Source organism: Pelecanus crispus, chromosome 10, assembly GCF_030463565.1.
Source record: "Pelecanus crispus isolate bPelCri1 chromosome 10, bPelCri1.pri, whole genome shotgun sequence".
Taxonomy (NCBI): domain Eukaryota; kingdom Metazoa; phylum Chordata; class Aves; order Pelecaniformes; family Pelecanidae; genus Pelecanus; species Pelecanus crispus.
Genome location: NC_134652.1, coordinates 6,112,592 through 6,137,731, shown reverse-complemented (window position 1 = coordinate 6,137,731; position 25,140 = coordinate 6,112,592). Strand labels below are relative to the sequence as shown.

Sequence of the window (25,140 nt, the reverse complement as noted above, 5' to 3'; positions counted from 1 at the left end):
GTTTTATTAAAGACAAAGGAGGTCATTAAATGCTTTTCTTTGCAAGACATGCTTAAGACCCTGCCCTTATTCATCCACAGAAACGCCTTATAAACGTTTTTCTGCTGATTGCCTCAATTTAGTATGTGAAACTTAATGAAGCCTGCTTTACGAAGTTTAGAATGACTTCATTACTTTTATCTATGTTTTGATTCCTAACGTGAAAGCACAATGTATTTCTTAAGACTTAACTAGGAAAACGTGGTTTGAAGGAAGAAAAACTGAATAGTACTTGCTAAGATTTCGTTCTCCACTAATTATTGTTGGCAATTGCTTTAGATAAACACCCAAGTGAAAAACACTTTATGGCTTTCTCTCCCTCTTTGAAATCCATTAGGTTTTTGAAGTGTGGCCAACCCTTTTCTGATATCCCAACAGGTTGTTTTTACTGCCAGCCCAACTGCCTCTTCTGTTACATCCTCCTCATTTCTGAAAGTTCACCAAGGAAAAATTTGCAAGTTTAGCTTCTGGAGATGACACAAGTGTAAAGTTATTTTAACTTCTTAAATTTGCAAGTTTATATTTACGGCACCTCTAGGCTGACTGCAAGTTTGTGTCCTGAAATGGATTTACGCCAAGCCTAGCCTTCATAGTCTCATGCCAAAAGCACTTTCAAAGCCGTTCACTGCTCACTGTTTGATAATGATTGCTTTCAAATAATACTGACGCCTGATACTCTGGATGAGTTCATCTTTTGGCTTGTAGCGTTCCTGGCCCCAGATTCAGTTTCTTACAGTAACTGAAGCTACTGTACCTTCAGTTTCACTGTAGCCTTACTGGCTCAGCTGAACTCTGTTCCTGTTGCTCAGCATTTATACCCTTACTCCACTTTTACTCATTACACAGCACACAGTTGGTGCAGTATCCTTCTTGCAATCCGGCCCATGCTAGCTCTAGCTGTGCAGCTATATGAAACAGTTACGATGATGAGGCTTCTAGCAAATTTGTTAAGCACTGCAGCCAAGAGTTTGCTGGGGAGAAGTAAGGCTTGCCAAAGCATGCTGTAGACCAGACCTTGCTTGGACTGTGGCACAGGTTTAGAACGCAACCCTCAAGCAGGAGAAGGCTCTCCCAGAGCAATCAAGAAAACAGAAGTATCTGGAAAAACGTCACTGTAATATAAATACTTCAGACATGTTTTAAGCTTAACACAGACAGTATAAACTACATATATAAAGACTTCGTAATGAGTTTATCATCAGGAAAAGTTTAAACCCAGATACGTTTGGTCTTACAAACTTACATTTGATTGACTGTATTTATACTTCTTCTACACATTAAGGTTGATTCCAGATTCTTCAAATAAGGCTTGAAAGGCAGAAAAATAATAGTCCTTAAAAATTCCAAAATGTCTTTACAAAGATTACCTGTTTTAGTGAACATTTTTCCATTGACTCCCTCCAAAATCAAAACTTTCACCATAATATTCTGTAAATGTACTTAATATATAATTTAAACTCCATGTGAAAAAGAAACCTTTTACCGAAATGTTAAATATGAGTAAAATAATCTCAGGTACATAGTTAAGCTTTTAGAGGAGAATAGGAACTTGTGTCACCATAATAACAAATCCCTAAGTTAAAATTCAGCCACATATCAATTGCTACTGCTCTGGAGGCAACACCATATGAATTCAGGAAAGTACTCCCTTTATTCATGATTTAAACTTAAGCAGAATGGCTTCAAGAGAATTTAATGGAAAATAAAAAGAGGTTGAGCTCCAGTATTATTTAAAAAGAAATTACCCCCCAAAAAGGAAAATTAAATATCTGCTCCTGCTGAGCGGCACATGATGAAGTTTGCTTTATATTTAAGAAGATGCCAACTGACTTCTAATACCCCTTCTCTGTGTGACTGATGCTGGGATACAGCAATTGGGAGCAGTCTCAATTCAAAATGAGATCATATACTCTTATTAATTGACATTGCTTGTTGACAATAAGAAAACATCTCTATCATTAAGTATTATTTCCGAGCTTTATTAAAGCAATTTCAGTTAGTGACTTTGTTTCCGGAAGGACCCAGACTGATCAGATAGTAGAAAAATATGTTAGGGCAGCTTTAATCATTATTTCAAGTACCGAATGCAATATTGTTGCCACTAAAAAGCTAAAAAAGTTTATTTTCTCCTCCTCACACTTTCTCATTTTTACGCCTCCTGAGTCTCCCACTAATCTCTGCTTTTCCTCACAAGTAGCTGATGTATTAATCTACAGAAATCTCAAACCAGATAAAATCATGGGTTCAAAGACAAAATTTCTTTCCCAAGTGCATAATTGTTGGATGCCTCATCAAGTTATAATTTATAGCCGGCTAATTTTCTAAGGCTTGCTTCTTTAGCCATTGCCCCAGTCCAGTCCTGCAGGTATGACTAAGACCAGACATTGTATGCCACGGCTTCAAAGACCACGCCACGCAGCTCACGGGGTCAGTTGCTTCTTAGGAATACTGTAGAAACCATCCTCCTCCAAGTCCCCATTTTGTTCATTTAAGCCAGAATCACTGAGTCCTGGGGCATATTTGTATGGTTTTTATACAATTTATCTATTTCTGTGCATTCTCTCCCGACACCTCTGGAACTTCCGCACCTTTATCATTCGAAATGACTGGATTTGGTGGAAGCAGTTCTATTAACAAAGAGCATTACAAATGAGCAATAGTGCTATAAGGAGGTACACTCCTGCTAATGTCTATTTGAATTTTTGGGACTTGGCCTTTGTACCTGTGAAGACCATCTTCTCATGGAGCTGTTGATTAATTGTAGTCTACAGAAGAGACACCGTCACCTCACATAGAAAACATACAGGACTTAACCCCATCGTTCAGTTGCGTGTATCAATATAGTTTGGATGGTAGATACATAAAAAACCTAAACTTCAGAAAAATCAATTCTGTAGATTGAAAGTACCTGTCGTTTTAGGGAACTGAGCAACCGCCCATGCCAACTGTCTGTCTTTACAGAAATATCATCCTGTATGTCTCAAAGCTCAAAAAAACCCCTGAATTCTTGTTGCATAAATTAACTGTCACTTCTTTCTCTTCTCCCCTATGGTCCTAAAACAGCAAGTTATTTATATAGCATTCATCTACTGAAATTTGAATACAGGAGAGATTTCAGATATAATTCAACCTTGCCACCGTGACCCCATTAAAAAATTGCAAAGATTGCAGAGAGGTGTTAAAATTCTTTGTTCCCACCCCCATATCGCCATTAAATGCAATGCATAAATGGAGGATTTCTTTTCTGAAAAAACAAAGCACATCAGATAAGTTGCTAAGTATAGGTAAAAAACAAAGTAAAAAGTAGAATTGATCTAAAGACCTTCTACGTAATCTGTCTTGGCAGATGTCAGGCAGATATTGGTTTGATTTCTTGGCCCAGCTACAGACACACCCTTTCGTCAAAAGCACAGTCAACATTGCTGAGCGGCACCGAGTAATAAGCTAAAGGTAACAGCAGTGCTCTTCAAAGGCAACCTCATCCAGCAATCACCCCAGAAATACTTTTACACTCAAGGGACTAGGAGGAATGTGAAGAGCAGGCAGTCTGACACAGTCCTGTACAATTCCGTTTTTATTTCTTTGCGCAGACCAAACCAACTTCCCCCCAAAACTGCAAGCTCCCTCCCACAACCAAAACATGAGTTTCAAATGCTGATATGCATTCCTGCTGAAATACCAACATAAAATAAGGAGGAATTATTTTACCATTTTTATTCATAGCAATAGTAAAATGGGCATCGGCGTGCATTTACACAGAAATTCAAAGTTTCACGTTCTGAATTTGTTTCTTACAGCGTAGGAATCAATTAGCATTTTTATAAAATTATTTTGGGAAGCCGGTATCAAAATATTTGTATTCTCCGAGTGCATTAATCTTTATTATTACTACTTAATATAAACTGACGTGAAAAACGGCTACATCTGGTCAGAAAGCCAGGTAAGCACGTGCAAAGCCATACAACCGAGACTCAGAGAGCGGAGAGCGAGCTCTGCAACAGCCTGCCGCAACGCTACGCAGGCTTGGAGCCAACATCGCATTGAAAAAAGTGTGATGGTTCAAAGGTTTTTGTAGCAAAGTATTACTAAACCAGCTTTTCGGCGGTGGCTGATGTGGGTCAAGCTGGTTTTGATCAATAGTGATTTGGAAAGACAGCCTGCAGCGGCAGCGTTCTGTGCTGCTCTTCCTCAGAGCCATGCGTGACGGACGCCGAGTCAATGGTACCTCTTCCCTCATCCCCTTGAATATACTCCTCACAAACACGACGTTTTTAAATTTGTCAGGGGCATAATGCAGAGATGCAAGCAAGCTAACGTTTTTGTTAAAGTACATTTTTCCCTTTATAGGAAAATAAGTGAAGAAATCATTAAAAATGAGTGACAAATTTATTTACTTTCTTATTTTTTAAATAGGAAAAAGGACATCTGACAATTTAAAAAAAAAAAACACATTAGGTCACAGGAAAATATTTCTTACATTTTCTGTACAGAATGGACTCAGAATTAGTAAGAAGCCCTACTGAGGTCTGGTATTTCTAATTCAAAAAAGAAACACGGCACTCCTGCTAATCCTAATGTCTGATATGATGCTGTCTCTGATCATAAGGTTCAATTTCCTTAAATGCTACTTAAACCCCCTGGAACAAAGAAAGCATTTGGCCATAGAATCATAGAATCATCTAGGTTGGAAAAGACCTTTAAGATCATCCAATCCAACCATTAACCTACACTACCAAGCCCACTCTAGACTAATCAAGGGTAGACCAGACTAAACCATATCCCGAAGTGCCACATCTACCCGTTTTTTAAACGCCTCCAGGGATGGTGACTCCACCACCTCTCTGGGCAGCCTGTTCCAATGCCTGACCACCCTTTCCGTAAAGAAATTTTTCCTAATTTCCAGTCTAAACCTCCCCTGGCGCAGCTTAAGCCCATTTCCTCTTGTCCTATCGCTAGCTACTTGGGAGAAGAGACCAACACCCACCTCACTACCCCCTCCTTTCAGGTAGTGGTAGAGAGCGATAAGGTCTCCCCTCAGCCTCCTCTTTTCCAGGCTAAACAACCCCAGTTCCCTCAGCCGCTCCTCATAAGACTTGTTCTCCAGACCCTTCTTCACTTTGTGCTTCTGCATCCATACTACACAGAGAATCTGGATTTTTTTTCATAGCAAGATGAAACAGTGGAAGGAAAAGAAAACAGGTAAAGCACCAGTCCTAATTCACAATTTAAATATTTAAAACTGTACGATTAAGTGAAACCTGTGATTCACTTTGAAAGCAGTCTCTGAAGGAAACTCACATAAATAACTCACGTTATAAACTAGTTTCCATTTTGCTTACAAATGGAATCTCAGAAAAACTATTTTTATCTCTAAACATTAAATCCACAGAAAAAAAAAAAGGACGAGGATTAACATGTGACAACTGCTGTACTTTCAGACTGACAGCCCAAAGGGGATGCTTCGCTTTTGGTTTTGTTTCAAGTTGTTCTCAGTTTTTAATTGCCAATTTTGAAGCAGTTAGGACTTGTATCGTTTTTAAGAGACGAACACAGTGTTCACATTTTCCAAACCAAACAAAAATAACTGGTTTAAAATTAAATTTACAAGGAGTTAAAAAGCTTTGTGATAACCAAGCTTTCAAACGAGGTGTTAAAATGTTCAAAAGAAGCACCCATCCCTTGCTGGTTACACTACGGCAATGTTAATTTATTTGAGAAACAATACAGACTTGTCGAATTTTTTTTGAAGAAAGGCTACATCTGGTTTACATGACCTTGTCACAGTTAATGACCAACGATTTTAAAACAAAGAAACTCTAAAAGGAAGAAACAAATTAACTTCTCAAATTTTATGACTGAAATATAGGAGATATTAATTAGTGGAAATAGAAAATGCTTCCACGTCAATCAGAAGTCTAACGTATCTGACCTTTGAATTTAAGCTTGTTTCTTACTCAGTTTAAAGCATTATTTCTTTTCCTTCACCAGCAAAGCATAGGAAGTCATCCTCAAAACCAAAAGACAATACACAGTGACAAAATAAGCAATACCCATGAATAGTAATATTTATATAAAAAAGTGAGTTGAAATGCTTTTTTTCCTCATATTGCTTCTTTCATACAAGAATCATACATTAAGAAATGTTAGACCAGTATGTCTTGGGGTATAAAAATGCTAACTTGAACCAAAATAAGAGTACAGTTAAAATGAAGCATAAACAACAACAACAACAAAATTCAATGAAAAGAATTCTTGATTAAAACCAGAAAGCACAAGTCACAAAGGAAGTACAGTAGAATGTTCAGGATATTCTCAATCAGCCAACTCTTTGCCGTTACTCTAACAAGAAGAAAAATAGGAGCTTTTGAAATCACTGTTCAAGAAGAGAACGTTTCTAAGGGGAAAAATGCACCTTATCGAAATATTATCAATGATCCTTAAAACATGAAGACGGAAGAATTACAGTTTTACAAGTATAATTTATAGGAAACCTTAAAACGGGTAAAGACAGGACGTTATAACGAGGGTAAATCCGAACGACATCTTACGAACAAAAGTTTTGGGCTTCGTGCCTGAAATCATACCACCGGTTTACGATTTGCAATTCAATCTCGAGCAGCAAGCAGACTAATCACTTGACAAACGCATTCAAAATCCGCTAACCCTGCTGTGCCACGCGGCAACAATAACTCATTGTGTTTTGACTCTTATTATTCCAGTAGTAAACATGAATAGGGGCCAATGGAAAACATTTCCTGTGAATACAGCAATTCATAGCAGTTCTCTTTTTCAGCTGTAATTCGCAGCAACCTGCAAAGGCTTCCGCTTACCTGCAAACACAATCCTCTGACTACGTTGCCCAACACTGAAATCCAAGTATGGCCCACCGTTTTGGACACATTTGAAAGAGGTGTACATAAAATAGTAAGTATAAAATGCCCAGTTTATTTATGAGGAGCTCTCATATCATGCAATGATTCTAACCTACCTCAATTTATTATCCTGCAATATGGTGACTGAGAAATGGATACCAAAGGGCTAGATGTAAATAACACTGAGATTTCTCCAAGGACTTGCTTTTCTGGGATGCACTACAAAAAAAGACCAGTAGTACCTGGGAAAATGTTAGTTAAATGAGACCAGACAACTTTCTACCTGCAAAGAGTATCCAGTTTGCCTCCAAAGTCAAGACACTAAGGCAAAAAAAAAAAAAAGGAATATAATCTAGCAGGTGGTACATTTAGAAAGACAACTATTTCACTTCTAGATGCTCTTCCAGAAGACAAAATGAAGTAGTCAATTCTTCTGAAGTTATATCGCTGTATTTATTCTTGATGACTTCAGATACGGGAAATGAGAACGTGAATTGCCAGTAAAAAATATTAACTGCATACCCAAGAGTTTTTTGTGGGTTTTTTTTTGCTTTTTTCTTGTTTTTAATACCCTTTTCGGTCATCCGGGCAATTTTCAATTACGCGTTCAGTTTAAACTGAAAATTTGTTATGTACCGTGCATACGAAGGCCAGAAGCAGATCTGCAGCAGGTACAGCTAGCTGTTAAATGCATGAACACCGCGAGACCCTAGCTCAGTGCATGGCCCTGCAGGCTGTCTCCCTAAACGAGGTGCCGTGACCGCAGGACCCAGGCAATCAGCAGACTGCACAAGGTAGTTCTGCAGATCCACGCTAGCTAGGTCAAGTTTGTACGCTCATTTATTTCCCAACTCATTTTTGCTGGGCTCTGCAGGCATTTCTAATGCAGGAGTCTGATCACGCTGCATTCTATGAACGTTTATTTTCTCTGGGTCAGCACTGATGAGAATTGCCAAGCTTTACCCTGAGGGTTTTTTTTGTTCCTCAAAGCATCCACGTTATTCAGAACAACACAGGAACATTCAGTATTTTGAGCTGCTCATTTCTCTTTAGAGACAAAATGGAAAATGATGGTCAAAAATCAAACCAGCCCTTGGAAACGGCAAATGAAAGCAACTCTCTAATTTACTCACTAATAGGGAATCAAAACTGCACACGTATCTTTCCAGAGAGTTTAGCAAGGTACCTGTCATCTCAAGAACATCATCAAAAGTGACTCACTGTTGGAAAAGACACATTAAACATGCTATTAAATCTGTAAATTAAAGGTTGAGAATACTAAATTAGGGATGCATCTTAAATAGAAAAGATGAGGGATGGAAAGCAACTGCCACACAAATACTACCTATTAGGGATGAATGAAATATTTCATGAAAAACATGAATAAATATTTGCCTTAGATAAACACAGAATGCTTACCTCATTACTAACTCTAGTAGAACTTCAAAACTAGTAACTACACGGACATATCAAACAGAACAGCTTATTCCTTCTTTTTCCTGAACATATTTTACATAAGAAAAAACCAGAAACACTACATAAACTGCATTTTCATTTCAACTGGTAGCTAAAATACCTTGTAATTCAGTAATTTACCCAAGAAGCCAAATACTCAACTGCACTAAAATCAGTAATTTTCTAACTACAAAGCGACGCTAATGAGTCAAGGTTTTGTAGCATGAGCAGTGCCTAAGATGACGTGCTGACCTTCACGCCTGCGTGAGAGCAGATCATGACTGTCCTTCCCAGTATCTGAATTTCCGAAACTTCCACTGATTGCAAAGCTGACATTTAGGACATGCAAAAGTGTTTCAGACTATTTTTCATGTCAAATTAATTTTACAAGGGCTAACAATGGAGGAATAGCATTATTGCCTCATTTTATCTATTTTAGAATCATTTTGCATTGCACAAACGAATTAAGAAAACAAACTTTGTCACTTTAATAGGCCATCGTCACTCTCTGGATATATCACCTTGCTTCCAGGGAATGAAAAAAATTTTTTGTGGCTGAGGTAGAAATATTAATTAAAATAAAGGGAATTCTAGCAATTCTGGATATTTTTCCTAATTTTGTTTTATAAATATACTTCCACATACTTATTTTCAGCACATTTATGCAAGAATAAAAAACGTTGGCAGCTTTGTTTCTTTTTCTGAAGCAAACATCTTCCCATGGGACTGGCCCCAAGCCAGCGGATAGCGAAAGGGTACCAACGAGGACTTGAGACTTTCTCAAGGCAGCTTCCCAGGAGGCAGCTCCACTTTCAGCCAGACTTCCAGGGACTTTTAGTCACAGGTTTTAACGACACTTCAAGCCAACAGCAAAACGCAGAACTGAGCCCCAAGCTTACAATGACAGTAAAGCCAACGGACTAGAAGATAGTATGAAAGACAAACGTTACAGGGTTATTGTGCTCTAGGGAGTTACAGTTCCAAAAACTGGGATGGAAACAGGAAAAAATCTGAAAGAGTAAGAGTTAGCTACTATGTATTAAAATATTTGAACTGTATAGAAGCAAAAGTGGCAGAAAGCACTAAGAGGATCTTTCGAAAAGAAGGGCAAAGCAAAGTCCTCGTTAAGATTGAAATATGAGAAGGAGGAAAAAAAAAAAACAAATACAAGAGTCAAGCTGAGAATTACAAATGCAAGCGTTTCCATGAAATAGGCAAAATTGAAGCAATTGGCAGTAGCTTATCAGCTAAATAAATCAGATTACAGCAATCAATTCACTGGCTAAATTAATTAAAACATGGAATCAATTATGTTGCATGTGAAAAGTCGGGATGATGTCACCAGAGCAGAGAGTAAACATGTTCTGAGGCACCGAGGATGGTTACAAAAGGTCTGACCCTGGAAAAACCTTGCCGTGGTGGCTGCTAACGTGTGGCTGCGCTGGGACTCAGCACATGCCTGTGGTGTCGCTTCCACAGCTGCTCCGTATCTGCGCCTCATTACAGCCTTTAACTTTTATCACATTTTGAAACTAATCCCATATGCTAGTTATCCTCGGCATGAAATAAATCTGCATGAGCGCTCTACTTATCCCACGTTATTTAATTTTTAATTTCTATTCTTGTGTTTCTAACACCTTCCAAGTATGGAAAAATGATTCCTACAAGATTTGGCAGTCCTTGTCCTTCCCCGCATTCCCCTGAATCTTCACCAACTAATGAGTTCACTTCTGGTCCAGTCATAAAAAAGAGCAGAATTATTCTGCTAGACAATCAAATGTCACAACATTCAAATGATGAAAGGGTACCTTGAGCACACAACCATCTAAGATTCATCTCATCAATGCAAGAAGTATGCCAGGATATCTTTATTTTTCAAGCAAAGTCCTCAAAAAATTATGTAATTTCAAAATACATCTGTTCATTACACAATCTCTATGACTGTCATTTTGGATTAAAACATATTTTGGGAATTTTGCAGTCCAAGCCAAATGCTTCATGAACTGCAGTACAAGTCAGATGACGGTCCTTCTGGAGGGGTGTTGGTTTACTCAGCTACAGGCATGTCAGAAGCAGATATGTTTAGAATATCAATAAATACAAGCTTTTGAATCACTAATATTTAGCAAAGTTTGACATTTACTAGAACAAGGCAAAACAGAGTTCATATTATGACCGTACTTCAAATCACATTTTAAAGACCTTGCTGTCTTTGCAATTGATTGTTCTGGGAGACGCCGTTGCAGAGCTGATGGCTCAGTGTAATTTCTAACCCACAAGCCAATTTACGCAGTGCCAGTTGTTTAGGACCCACAAATTAGGTTAATAACATTACCTTTTTATTACAGAAGCGTTGGAATATTTAAGCATATTTTTGCACATGAGGCTAAAACCCCATGCCAGACATTTCGATTTAATCCAAACATACTAAAAAGCGAGGGAAAAAATTTGCCTGGCTACACCTTATTGGCGCTATTTGCATTGTTTAAATATCTGGTACACTGGATTTAGAAATATGCACTCTGATGATTCCAAGTGTTTATAATCTTAATTAGAAACAAACTTGTAAGATGTCTCTCTTCTAGAGGAGCTGCTAGAAATAATTTTTATGTCTGTCTCTTTCTGGGTTATAGAATTCAAATTTATTACCTATAGCTCTGATAAGATAGTGGAAAGTTAGTTCTTCAGACAAAATTAGTTCACGAACTATCAGAATTTATTTAAGCTGTCTCCTAACTCTCCAAAGTACACAACACTGTATCTTTAAAAAATTATAACCAGCAGTTGTTTTAGAGCAGACCGGCAATGTCTCCCTAATCAGATGATTGCACAGTTCTAAACAATTTGTTTAATGTTTTCCATCTGTGATAGTTTTGTGACTACATTTTCATCGTCTCAAGAACTTCAGTGCATTTATCCTTATAAACATTAATCTGCATCACACTACCCGCATAAACATTAACGTGTACTGTCTTTCGCATTAATCCATCTGAGTGGATTCAAAGATGCAGCACTACACGTATGCACCACTTTGCCAGGGATCTCAACTATCAGACGTGACCAAATGGCAACCGCAATTCACTTTAGGGATACAAATATGTGATCGGGGCTTCTCCGTTATGAGAGGGAGAAGGAATAAGACCAGAATCATGCTAATAATACTACACTATACCTTTTAAATACATCTTAAAATTAAACAGCCCCTGTAACTTGATGGGGAAAAAAAAGAAAAAAAAAATCAAAGTACTTATGTTCACATACACAATAAGCGTAAAACAGGTTGGAAATATGCCATTCTTGAAGAGTATCTAAATTGTACATAAAATTAGATGTTTTGAAAAACACAGCACTAGAAATCAAGGTTATTGAAATAGTTGTCACAGATTATTTTTCTAGTGAAAGGACTGTGCACACAAATATATTTTTAAAATAAATACAGTTTTGTATAACTGCTCAAGCCTGCAGATTTCTGGGTAAGAATTCTAAGTTTTATTTACTAGAACTAATAACCGTTATTTTCTTGCAAGAAGCATTAAGATGCATAATCAATTTGCTAATAAGAGGATTCAGAAGTTATTAAATACTGGGAATGTTGTTTGCCTTTTACTACTCTAGCTCATTACGTATAAGCTACAAATATATATACACACATATAACAATGCTGCAAAGCTATGAAAATTTTCATTTTGTATGTAGCAAAGAAAATGGAAAAGTTTTAAGAATCTGGTAAAATCTTGCAATAAAATTTAAAAGACAAAGACTAGAAATCTGAAGTAATTTTCTTTAGCTCAATAACTCAAAACCAACAGCGATCTGGTATCGACTGTTCGTAAGGTAATAAATACATCGAATGGGGGGGTTTACAGCCATTCTTGTGAGCCTGAAGTGAGACCTCTCACTTCAAATTCTGACCTCTACACAGATGTCTGCAGTGTCCCAGGACTCTGGCACTGATCACTGCACTAATACTCCTGGAAAGGAGAGCTTAGGAACTGATTTTAGTGTTGGGTTGGGTTGGGTTTTTTTTTCCCCCCTCCCCAGATGGTTAAGACTTGTATGTGAACATGAGACAATTTATAAGACTTTTTGGATTTCAACATCTGTCTTTTGAGCAGACATAGCCTCACCGATTCCTGGGTGGCTGCAGGCAGATCACTGAGAAGCACAGAAATGACAAATTATCTTCTCTCGATTCCAGCGCCTATCATCATTTTGGCTCAGCCCAGCTGGAAATAGTCTAAAGCCTAAATTCTTCTAAGGACCTCCACTCCTCTGCTTGGAAGAAGCAAGATCTTTATTGCTGTGCGGAGATGCCAGAGGCAAAGCCTGGTCTGCATCAAGAACAACAAGGAAAGTGGTTGCTGAATTATTAGGCACTGGCAAATTTCTGCCGGCATATGACCTTGGCTTCGTCATCTCTTCAGGTTTTCACAGCTAGTTTCTTTAGTGTATCAAAAAAATAGCCTCTCTTATTCATCTCTACAAATATCTATCTAGATTTTCAAGTTTTAATCCTACCATTACTTATTTCAACAGCTTTCTTCTGTTCTTGGCAAGTCCTTCTTCGCATCATTCTACCTATATGTACTACTGCAAAGTTTACTCCCCCATCTTTCCATGCATGTCTCTACCAGCAACCCATACTTTAATCACTTCAGACCAACCTCGCTTCTAAAGCTTTCCAGAGTCTTTTTCAACCCCTTCATCATTCTGCACCTACAGGCAGTAGGGAGAGTTCTACCTCAGCCCGACTATGGGATCTCATACCCCAGACCAGCGCATCTGGTTTTGAACGAAACGCCTTTGTGTCTCCCCATATTCTTCATTTCTCTTACACCTCTCATGCTGCAAAAGATTTCTCCATAAACTCTAAAGTCTAGTTTAGTATAGTCTAGTCTACCCTTGATTGCTTAGAGTAGACTTGGCAGTGTAGGTTAATGGTTGGACTGGATGATCTTAAAGGTCTTTTCCAACCTAAACGATTCTATGATTCTAAAAGATAACTAACGTACTTCCTTAGATCCCTCTTCGAAACTCTCCTTCACTGTGATGTTTACAAAAAAAAAAAAAAAAAAAATCACAGTTTAGTCAGTTTAGTCTATTACTATTTAGTCTATTAATAGACTGTAATTTAGTCTATTACTATAATTGACCAGACAAACCAGAAGTGCTTCTCTGTTTCTTTAATACCATCCATTTGCATCCACTGTGGTTTGTGTTAGACTATACTCTCTGGAGCAAAGAGTGTCTGGTCTCCAAGAATACACAAAGCCCACACAGAGGAGCCTACGGATGCCTTTGTCATGTGCATATTTCAACACTGGAAAAGTACTTACATTTTAATTAATGTATTCCATTCGATCCCATTTTGATTTCACTCTATTTATGGAATACAGGAAGTTGAACAGATGCGTATTAGCTTAGCCAATTAATCAACATCAGCACACAAATCAGTTAAGGAAAAAAGAGCATTAAAGTCCTTTTTGATCCACACTACTCAAAAGCTTCTGCTCAAAGCAGCGGGCAGAGGAAGGTGGGAAGCAGCTTCCACCACCGCGACTGCTGTGGGCCATGCCCAGCAATTCGGCTCAAGCACAGCTTTTTCACTTGGGTGAAAGCGCCCCGTTCGCCCTGGCTGGCACACCCCCCCACATTACGCGACACAGTCAGGAGGCTATGAAACTGTGAAGGATCTGGAGCCACCACGTTAGATTTGGATTGTATCTGCCTTTATCTGAAGTTGCTTCTTAAAGGTGTTGACAGTCCAGTGGCGATGGGAAGAAAGATTTGAAGTTTCCCACTAATTTAATTACCATCCCAAAACTAGATTTTCATAAAGATTTTACTTCGTGAAGACATTTTTCACAGGCTTCTCTCAGGAGCAGCAAACTGAAATTCTCAACAGATGTTAAAAAAAAACCAAGACATACCAGTTGGTTAGTCTCAGAAAAATGGAAAGTAGAAGGATAAAAGTATCACCAGCATACCAAGTAAATTATTTATAGTTTTTTTCACATCACATTTGTTCCATGGGCAAAGCTGTTAGTTAAAGTACCAATGAAGTAAAACCCTAAGACCAATTTTGAGAGGAGGAGGAGGTTAACCAGTGTGACAGACCGACCGTGCCCAGGAATATTTTAGCAGACACTATCAGGTGACTGAATTTTGCTCCTCAGTTTTGCTATGTTATCAAAGTCACTGACAAGTGCTTATCTGCAGAGCAATCTTTTAATTTCTTTTTTCTTCACATAATCCCAGCTGTACTTACAGCTTCATCTCATATAGGGTTCAAAGTAAAGTCTAATGTAAAGGCTAACGGCCTTTTAGCAGTTTGGCACCATCTCAGTTTTCAGAATGCATCAGTATCCAAAGTCTCTGTTACTGCCCTACCTCACTGACTGCTTATTTATTTGTAAGTAAATGACTGGCCACTGTTTAATAATAAACACATCAGAATCCTAATAAACCTCCCTCATTTATAAGATGATGCCAGGTCTTCTGAATTTTTCAAACTGAACAGACAACAGAAATGAAAAATCTGTTCCGAGGCATGAGTAATTTAGGCAAAACTGGTAATTTATAAAAGCAAGACTATTTGACAAACATGACCTTTTATCCATGAAAGCTGTCTGAGCATTGCTATGGAATTCTTTTTTCTGAAGTAACTGATGTTTTTCAATATGTTAGGAACTGCACATAAAGCACCTACTGGCAGTTTATTTAAGTATCAAATTTGAGAGTTTGCTGGCACAAGACCTCATCGCCGTCTCTGTATGACTGAAGTGTTTTGAAGTTAAGTAAGGTTGAATCTCATTACGCTGGCCAGAAGTAGAAAAGAGCTGGACCTATTTCAACCATCAGGCACCCACAATTTGCCATCCAAAACAATAAAAATTTATTATCATTCCTATGATTGCTTTTTTAAGTTATTAGCTGTTAGACACTTTTTTAGACGTATCTCTGTGGTATAAAGAGTTAAGAAGTTTGTTTAGTTTGTCTGTCCTCTCTTCTTCATTCTCCAACTGCTAACAGAAGTGTTAGACGTCAGAGAAGAAGGGGATGGAAAACAATACACTTTAAAACCATTTGAAAATGCTCAAGCTCCGGACAACCACATGATGCAAAACAGGCAAAAATCCTCTGCAAATATCAAATAATACTTTTTGATACTTCAGAAAAATTCTGCTACTTTTTGTGAGCATCTCTTTTTTTCTTTTTTTTTTTTTTTTCCCCCAGAAAAGAAAAAAGAAATCTGATTATAGGAAGGAGCTCTGCAGTGTACTGTGTATGAATACTCAGAAATCCTTTTCATATTGCAGAGACTTGGAAGGTCAGAGCACACAGCACTCTCTCCTGAAGTAGCACTCGCTGCTGTTCTATAATGTATCTTCATAACCTGTAACTGGTACATTTATTACTGTCCTGGTTTCAGCTGGGATAGAGTTAATTTTCTTCCTAGTAGCAGGCATAGTGTTGTGTTTTGGATTTAGCAGAAGAATGCTGATAACACACTGATGTTTCAGTTGTTGCTAAGTGCTGCTTACACCAGTCAAGGACTTTTCAGCTTCCCATGCTCTGCCAGGGGCACAAGAAGCTGGGAGGGGGCACAGCCAGGCCATCTGGCCCAAACTGCCCAAAGGGCTATTCCATACCATACGGCGTCATGGGCAGTATAGAAACTGGGGGGGGTTGGCCGGGGAGCAGCGATTGCTGCTCAGGAACTGGCTGGGTATCAGTCGGCGGGTGGGGAGCAATTGCATTGGGCATCACTTGCTTTGCATATTGTTATTATTATTGTTGTTATTATATTGTTATTATTATCATTACTATCTTACTTTATTTCAATTATTAAACTGTTCTTATCTTACCCCAGGAGTGTTTCTCACTCTTACTCCTCCAATTCTCTCCCCCATCCCATCGGGGTAGGGGGAGTGAGCGAGTGGCTGCGTGGTGCTGAGTTGCTGGCTGGGGCTAAACCACAACAATTACATAAATTCTTTATTTTTTTTAAAGGGAGGGAAAAGAAGTTCAAAAACTGCCAAACATGATGAACAAACTAGTGTGAGGTAACGTTTCCGAAGTTTTCTGACCTTACAGACAATATTAAAAGATTACCATTTCCAGTGACTGTTTTATTGCCCCAGGTAGCAATGCGAGTCGCATCATCTCTCCCAGTTGTTCACTGGATCTGGTTATTGCCCTCAGTTTCTACGTCAGAAGTCCCACTCCTGATAAATCATGACCTGCTTAACTGACATAATTATGGGCAGTATTATAGAAAGCCGATTCAAGAGGAATAAAGCCCACCATCACTCCTATTGCTCTTTTTTAAATTCACTGTAACTTCATTAAACTCCTATTACTGACTGTTGCAGAAAGTAAAGAAGTAAGAAGGAAACTGATTTTACCATTGAGAAATAGCTTCCTTAGAGCTGGCAACTACTTAAACCTCAAATGACTATAAGCTCACAGCAGGTCCACTGCATTTCAACATGTAGCTATGTTTTAATTTCCTTAAACCACAGGGCATAAGTCACAGTTCCAGTAGTGTCTGGAGTGAGATATTCTGTGCTGATAACGATGCAAAGTTTTATATCCTGCAGTTTCCAAATGCACGGTATGCCACAGGAATTTCACAGAATCGAGACAATGATGCCCTTTTGCTTGTATGGGGTTAACACCTTCAAAGGCAGTAGTTTAGTTGTCATTTTTGCGCTTAAATGAATGCATTTCTTGTATTTCTGAATAGCAAGGGTGTCTTGAACACCACTGGCCTCCAAACCCATCTCCCTTCTTCCTCCTACCTTTGTAATTTTTTTTCCAATTTCCTCTCACCAATCTAATGATGATTCTAGCTGATCAAGACACGATGTGCTGCCCATTTCAATCTCTTACGCATTGAGCTTTTCCCATGGTGATGGATATTCTTTTCAAAGAGCATCCAAGCACGCTCCCCAGTCTATTTCCCACCACATCACACTGCTCCCTGCACAATCCCTAAAGAACATTCCCTATTTACACACAACATAATTCTGCTACTAAAACTTTTAAATCAGTATCTATATCTAGAAATGTATTTCATCTCATTACTGTAGTATTTTAACTAGAGTATTACCCTTTCCGAACACTTACAATTAGGAAGTAGCATTATCTTAGCGTTCCAGTTGAGCAGCCAAGTCACAGCACAAATGGTGACGTGCGCAGGATGAGGAAAAGCAAGGAACTGAAGCAGCTTCTCCAGAAGTTCACAATCCTGCTTAAGTGGTCATCTCTCTTCAAATTCCTTTCATTTATCTACACCCTGCCCTTCCAACAGTTAACCAGCTAGCGAATGAAAATTTTATTAAACTACAGCCATGAAAAATAAAAAGCAAGCAGTAGCTGTTGAAGACTACTCAATCTCAGAGACAGGCAAATCTGTATTTTGATGGCCAGACCATGGTGTTATGTACCCTTGAGCTTAATCACCGACATCTCTGAATAATACACCAACATTTCTCAACTGTTATTCAGTGGGGAAAGAGAAAATTTCAAGAAGATATTCAGCAATTTGCAGTTAATTAAAAAAAAAAAAAAAACCAACCAGTTTTTTGTTTCCCACCCAAGCACCACACCAAGCATCCTCTAACACAGCTCCCTTGGGGGCTGCAATCAGCCCACAGAGTCAGTAGCTAAAGCAAGTACATGTATTTTTTTTCCATTTTATTGCACTGGTTTACAATATCATTACTGTGTTATGTTCTGGTCAGTAATATTTTTGACCATTCTATGCTGGGAAATCACTAAGTGTCTATTTTACAGAATGTGCAAATCTACGTCCCATCTACTCCAAAATGTTTAAGGTGTTTCTGCTGTTCATTGTATTCTTCAAATTCTCTGACAGATTGTTAAACTAAATCTGCCAGTTTGTTTCTTAACAAAAGCACTTGATGCCTTTCAACTTCTCCATCCCTTTCACTTTCCTGTATTGATTCTAATTTCCTTTCTTCATGCATTCATCCAACTGGAATCTAAGGGAGGAATAATTATTTGATCGGGTTTGTTCATGCACAGAATAACAAATATAATTATCTGAAAGGCAGCAATATGTGTTAATTTTGAACTACACACAGTCTGTAAACCAGAATGTACTTAAAATTTGTATTCTTTATTTTAACATTAGAAGATAAAACTCTCTATTTGCTAATGCTTGCTGGAGGAGTTGTGAGTTTTACTTTTTATCCTTTACAGGTAAGATTTCCATAATGCTTCAGCAGCAGATGATACCAATACATTATAAAAACAAGACAGACAATTTACAGACCTACCATCACTTGGAAACTTACCTGCTTTTACATCCTGGTTGAATCGACAGTATTTGGAGTGCTCGAGCAGGGGTAGACATTGCTCAATAGGCGTCCAGATGTATGTCTCTGGACACAACAAGTCAGACGGCCTATACTGACCCTAGAAAGAAGAAAAGAAAAGAAAAAAAGAAAAAGAGTAGTCGTATCAGTTGCACAAGAACACTCTGGCTACAACTTTCCAGATTTTCCTATGAACAAGGAATAGTTTTAACCTAATCTACACCAAATGAGTCAGAAGAGCTTCACTGAAATCAAAGGCTTATTTCAGCACCATCTCAGGAATACAAACTTAACCTTGGCACTTGAAGAAAATGTAAAATTAACACAACACATTTTTACGGTATCCAAGATGAACTAGAAAAGTTTTGGCTTTGCTTACTGAAGCTCTGTATTTAAGCTATCCTCTAGAGTTCTGCTGAGTTGGTGCCAACAGTAAAAAACTCAGCACCTCCAAAAGCAGCTCGTCTCGAGTGTTGGTCATTCTAGCAAATAATGGAGACCAAAAAAAAAAAAAAAATCTAATGGAAAAAACCCCCCACTTCACAGTAAGCAGGATGCTATTTTTATTGCATTAGTGATGGAGCATTTTGTTCATTGCTACTTAAATAGTAACATTTTCTTTTTAATTCATGGAGTTTTTCCTGGAATAGCTTACAGGTAATGATTAGTGAAACTCTACCATATTTGTTGATTTATTAAAAAGATATTCTTTGCAGACATTCCCAGAAACTAAACAGCCATAATTATTTTCCCTTAAGCTATACAGAAAATCACCACCTCAGCAATAACCACCTCCTCTAATCAGATCTTCATTTGATTTAAAATAAGATTATTCATCGGCCTATAACTTAAGTCAAAAATCTATCTCTGAGCCACTATTCATTTAATCCATACCCTCTCTAATGTTCAGAGCCATATGGTGGCAATATCAAATTAATTTTTAAACTAAAAATTGATTACACATATCAGCCTGAAAAACAGATATACAATAAAATAGAATGAAAAAGTTTAAGGATCTCAATTACACAGGTCTTGAGGCAACAGTTAAAAGACTGAGCATTACAGGAAATCACTGCAGTGGCAATTAAGAGTTTTTCATATCAAGAATATTAAATAGGTAATGATCATCTTGCTATGAAGTTGATTTTTTTTCCTACATCTACCATGAAAACGCAAAGTGGTCTCGAATGAAGCTGACCAATGTTTGGGAAGGGACATAGATAATTACTGTGACTACAGTCTGGTGATAAGGCCGTATTTTAAAAAGTCGCATTCACAAGCTCTGCTGTTCTTTCAGACACGCTCTTATGCTGCAACACCCCATTTTGGAGAATCATTTCTTGAATGTTTGCAGAGATTCCCAATTCCTTTTATTCTCTTACTGTTCAACTCTTCACAATATTTATAGCAGAATTAACTTTTTTTCATTATGTATTTCCCACCAACTTTAAATTGTTGAGTAAGAAATACAAAAATTCTCTCTCATCAAAACAAAGTCATAACTGTCCACATAAAAAAACCAAAGCTTCATGCTGAACCTTGTCAAATATCTGATGCATGTTTCCGAAATGAGTCTGTGTGACTGATTTTCTCATTTGAAAAACATTCAGGATTGACTTGTAACTACCTTTGTTCAGGTTTGGGGTTTTTTCATTGGTTTTTTTGTGGTTTTTTTTTTAATTAAATGCAAATTTCTATATTAAGTTAAAACAATATTGCTACAATTCCATGCAGAAGCTTAAACCTCAAGGCCTTAGAAAATCCTCTAAAGCCAGAGAATGGAAATGATATTATTAAATAAACTGCTTTGAAATTTACGCTATCTAAACAGAAATAGTTGAAAGGTATGTGAAGGTAACGCTTAAAGAACACTTTTAGTCACCCTTACTCAGATGAAACAATTTAAGGACTTAGGGGAAAAAATATGTCTTTCCAGTCAGATTTAAAAAAAAAAAAAATTAGAACGTAATTGCTTGTTGATTTAAAGACATTTTCTCAACTGGCCAAGAAGGCCAAAATAGCCAAGTAGCCATCTTTCGGAGCACAGAAAGTACAAGGTGGCAGTTTAGTCTTTCCTAGTAGCTTGGGAATACTCATGGGCATAAGTAAAGATTGCTCAGTCACTTACAGCTTTCCTAGAAATTACTGCCCCTACATCTTGGAATATATCACACATATGAATCCCACACAAGAAAATTGTTATCACTACACAGCCCTATTCTAAATTTCCCAATTACTTCTATAATGTCATATTCTGTCATAAAATGGGACGTATAAAGTTAACTGCATTGCAGCATTACTAGTTTGGTAATAACAAAAAAGAGCTTCTTTAGTACTGAGCAAACCAGTAGTGGGAAAATTTGATTATACAGTCCATCCCTGTAGATTCAGTATTTATTTTAGGTGTCAAAGCACCCTCCTTAGGAGGAAAAAAGGAAGAAATAGTTCTGAGGTGACTTCCTTTAGATGTTTTCTTCCCCCAAAATTTAGAATCTTGTTAATAAACTTCCCTGAACATATGTGAGGCTGAGGTGATGCCACATCACTGACCAGTGACACATGATGTAATTAGAGGTAAAAATCAAACAAGCCATTGATGCCCTTCAATATCCTCCCTTTCTAAAAGTATTTCCAAACATACTAGAAGTAAGGTGTTTCTCCCAGACAGGCATTTTATTTACACTGCTGGTTAAACCCACATCCCATGACTCATTCCTTGGAGGAAGTGGGACCACAAAGACATACCGAGGCAAGTTTCCCAATGAACAGCACTGGCACTGTGTCTATATTGATAGAATTAAAAAGGGAATCCACAGAGTTTGTTACATCAAATGCAAGAATTTCTAAGGGCTTTTGCCTTTTCTCCCCCCTCTCCTAAGCACTTACTCTCAATTTACTTTCTTTCTTAAAAATGTTTAAAACTTCAATATGAAAATAAACAACTATGAATCCACCTCACATTTTCTTTTCCCCTCTCCCCTTATTCCTGGACTGTGAAAAAATCTGAACGTGAGAACCCAGCCAGATTCTGCCTCATATACAGGAGCACCTGTGCTTCACGAAAAATGTTTGGATTTTATTATTCACTCTAAAATGATTACATCATCTAAAAACCTTGCCTTTAAGCACACTATTTCTATTCCTTCTTATACTTCATATTGCTGATTTGCAGTATAAACCCAACATAAATCCAAAATAGAGAGGGGATCTCCTGAAGGGAACTGCTGCAAGGCTGTTTATCACAGTAGAAGAACTTCATCAGATTTGCAAAGCTGGTTTTGAAAATCATTTCTCTTTGGCTTCAGGTTAAATCAGCATACATTTCAGAAGTCACTCTGTCGATGGTAAAATTCCACAACTGAAAACATTTTGCTTTCTTTTATCTGATAATGTAAAAGCTCTTGCACAGTAGCACTGTTTATGCTACCCAGACCGTATTGGGAATACTTAACGACAAGACTTTCAGCAAAAAGTATCATCTTACAGACCATCCCTAAGCACTTGTCTTATGTTTCAGCTTCTTAAATCCAATACCACCTGCTGATAAAATGCACTCTGTCAATATACAGCAACTGCACATATTTCTGTCTGTGCATCTACATTTTGTCAAGAAATACCCAACAAAATGTAAAATGTGCTATTTTAAAATGGTTTTGAAAAAAAAAAATTGCCTAAAATGTCATTATTTTTTATGCTGTTTAAAATTTTCAAGGACATCCAGAAACACCCTTCTTGAGACAGAATATTACCGCATTTTGAGCTGTTATAACGTAAGAGCCACTGCAGGTCATAGCAGATATCCATGGTATAGTCAGATATCCCATCTCTACCAGTCCTCAATAGAAAATACTCAGTGAAGGCTAAAAGAACAGTATAAGCATATAGTGTTACTCTGCCGATACTCTCTTGACCTCCAACAGTTTGCAGCACAGATCCTTCCACAACCAGGTAACTTCAGTAAAAATGCATTTTACCATTCAACAATCCTAAGCGACTGCTTTGATTTACTTCAATCTGCACGCTGAAGTTCTGTTTGGTGACCATTCCTACCTCTATTAAAGAAATGCAGCAAAGAATCGTTGCCTTATCACCACGCCACTCGTGATTTTACAGACAAATATGGTACCCTCCATCAGTCTGAAGGAACCTGAATTCTTTACTGCATCTTCTTAAAGTACTCTATACCTTTAACCATCCTAGTCAATCCGTTCTTTTTCCAATTTTGCTTTCTCTTCTTTGAAACAGCGGGAAAGGGCATCAGGGGAAAAGCATCCAAACCGCACTGTTCAAGGAGCACAAGGTATAATAAAGATAGAAAAAAACCAAAAGAAAAAACTGCATTTTTATAAATATCTGACTAATCTATCAAATGGCTTGATTAACAAGCAATATTGAAAATTAGTAGAGCTAAGAAATTCCTGAGTATGTCCTTTCTTCTACCACGTCAACTCATGGCAATATAAATGTGACTGCTTGTTTAAGGAAAAAACGCTCCAAGAAGTTTTATTTTCACTAATGTTTGGGGCTTTTTTCCTCCTATATAATAGAAAAGAAAGAGCCTTTAAGGTGCTTTCCCTTATACTATTAGACATGCTGCATTTTAATTGGAAACTTCTGGAAATAAATTTTACAGTGAGGCTGCCAAGCCTAAATTAATACTTCACACCATGATATTTTTTGTTTTACAGTTTCCAAATCAGAATCAACCAGAACTTCTCTGAACTTTTGTTCCACAGGAAGGGCAAAGGTTTTAATGAGACTTTAGTCTGGAGATTACTTTTTAAATATTTTGTAAAATCTGAGGGATTTGGTAAGCACTTGAGATGAAAAACACCAGCGGAGTTTGTTTTTGTAGTCTTAAGTAAAATTTAAAATGTGAAACTACCAAGAAAGAGAATAGTCTCAAAAACGAAGAAGGTCAAGCACCAGTAGCTCTGAAAAAACACAATCGGAAGGTTAAACACACATTTCATTCTTTTATCAGGTACAGTTTACATCTGCATTCTATTTTTTCACAATAAACCCATTGATCTTTTATTAAAAGTGAATTAAGACTGCCTTCATCTCCATTTCCAGCCAGCTGCTTAAAAAGCAGCTCTCGGACTACGTAAACAAAGTAACCCTAAATTATCAACAGCAATCCATTAGAGCGAGGCAGCACCGCCCGAGAAAGAGCACGCCAGACTACAGGTTTATTAAATTCAGGCTTTTCATTGAAAGACAACCCCGCCGGCATCCCATCAGCAAAGTACTACAGCAGACCCTTGCTCCCTGATTTCATTACGTAAACAGAAGTAGCCTTTATGGATCCCCAGGAGAGTCCTTTGCAAGTAACTCTAAGCGCCGCGTCTTCGCAGACAGAGGTCGGACCGTGCCGCGGTGAGCCAGCGCCAGCGGGGGCAAAGAGCCCAACAGCTGAATCCTCTGTGCGTCCAACTGTCCGCAGCCGCTCACGTGGGACCCAGCTGGGGAAGGCCTGAAAGACTTCAGAAAAACCACCAAAAAAAAAAAGCCAACCCCAAACCCCACCCCAAAACAACCTACACAAATTCGCTATCACCTCTAGTCACTTTTTTGTTTAAAAAGATTTAAAAAAAAAAAAAAAAAACCACCACCCTAACCTCCCCTAAGATTAATAGATATGCAATAAAGCAAGCAGCTTGCTTCATCAATGAGAGATGGCTGGAGACTTCAGATTTATCACCAAAAAGTATTCAGCGTACAAGAAAATATACAGCGAAGAGGAGCTGAATCAGCCAATGTGTACCTTGTGGGTAACTCAGTGAAGAAGTAACACCAGTTGGATTTAACCGTGGGCTCCACAGCTGTGTGTGCAAACAGACTGCCTGATACTGCAGTGCCGGTATCAAACAAGCTGATTTTATCCAAACTGCAAACTTTGAATTAATTACGCAATCAACATTTTTAGGACCCCAGAGCTGCATTCTTGGCAGCTTAGCCACCTTTCTGTTTTATTAATGCATAATGCATTGTAAGCCTTAAGAGATGTTATGAAAAATAACCAAAATTAATTTTCTAGCTCATAAAACTCAAACTACTTTTGAGAAGTATATAAAGTGCAAGGGAAACGTTCCTTCCTCTTCAAAAAGTTGTGCCGATTCTCATTCTTTTAGTTACGTTATCAGAGGCACAAAACCTGCATAATGAGAATTTTACAGGCCAGCCGGGGAGCTGTAACGCGCTTCCCAATGCATCTCAAATATAGAAACGCAGAGTAAATGCTCGCCTTCTCCTCTATTGTTTGATTTCCTATAAGTGAAATGCAAATATTTCCAGTTGTATTTCAAACAGAACTGTACCAACACTTACTTAGAGCAGTTAATGCGTTACAAAATTGCTTTTTTGCTGTTTTGTTTTTAAATGTGCCCCAACAATCTGTAAACTGACTAAAGCAATGGTATAGTTTG

General features: G+C 37.9%; 1 protein-coding gene across 5 annotated transcripts in view; it reads right to left on the bottom strand.

Annotated features, from left to right (window-relative positions):
* The window catches only part of ATE1 (arginyltransferase 1), an 87,099-nt gene that overhangs the window by 4,857 nt on the left and 57,102 nt on the right, over positions 1–25,140 (bottom strand). For all 5 annotated transcript variants that reach the window (XM_075717395.1, XM_075717397.1, XM_075717398.1 and 2 more), the window contains one exon: positions 18,692–18,812. In XM_075717395.1, coding sequence (XP_075573510.1) covers positions 18,692–18,812 — 121 coding nt within the window. The remainder of the gene's footprint in view (positions 1–18,691; positions 18,813–25,140) is intronic.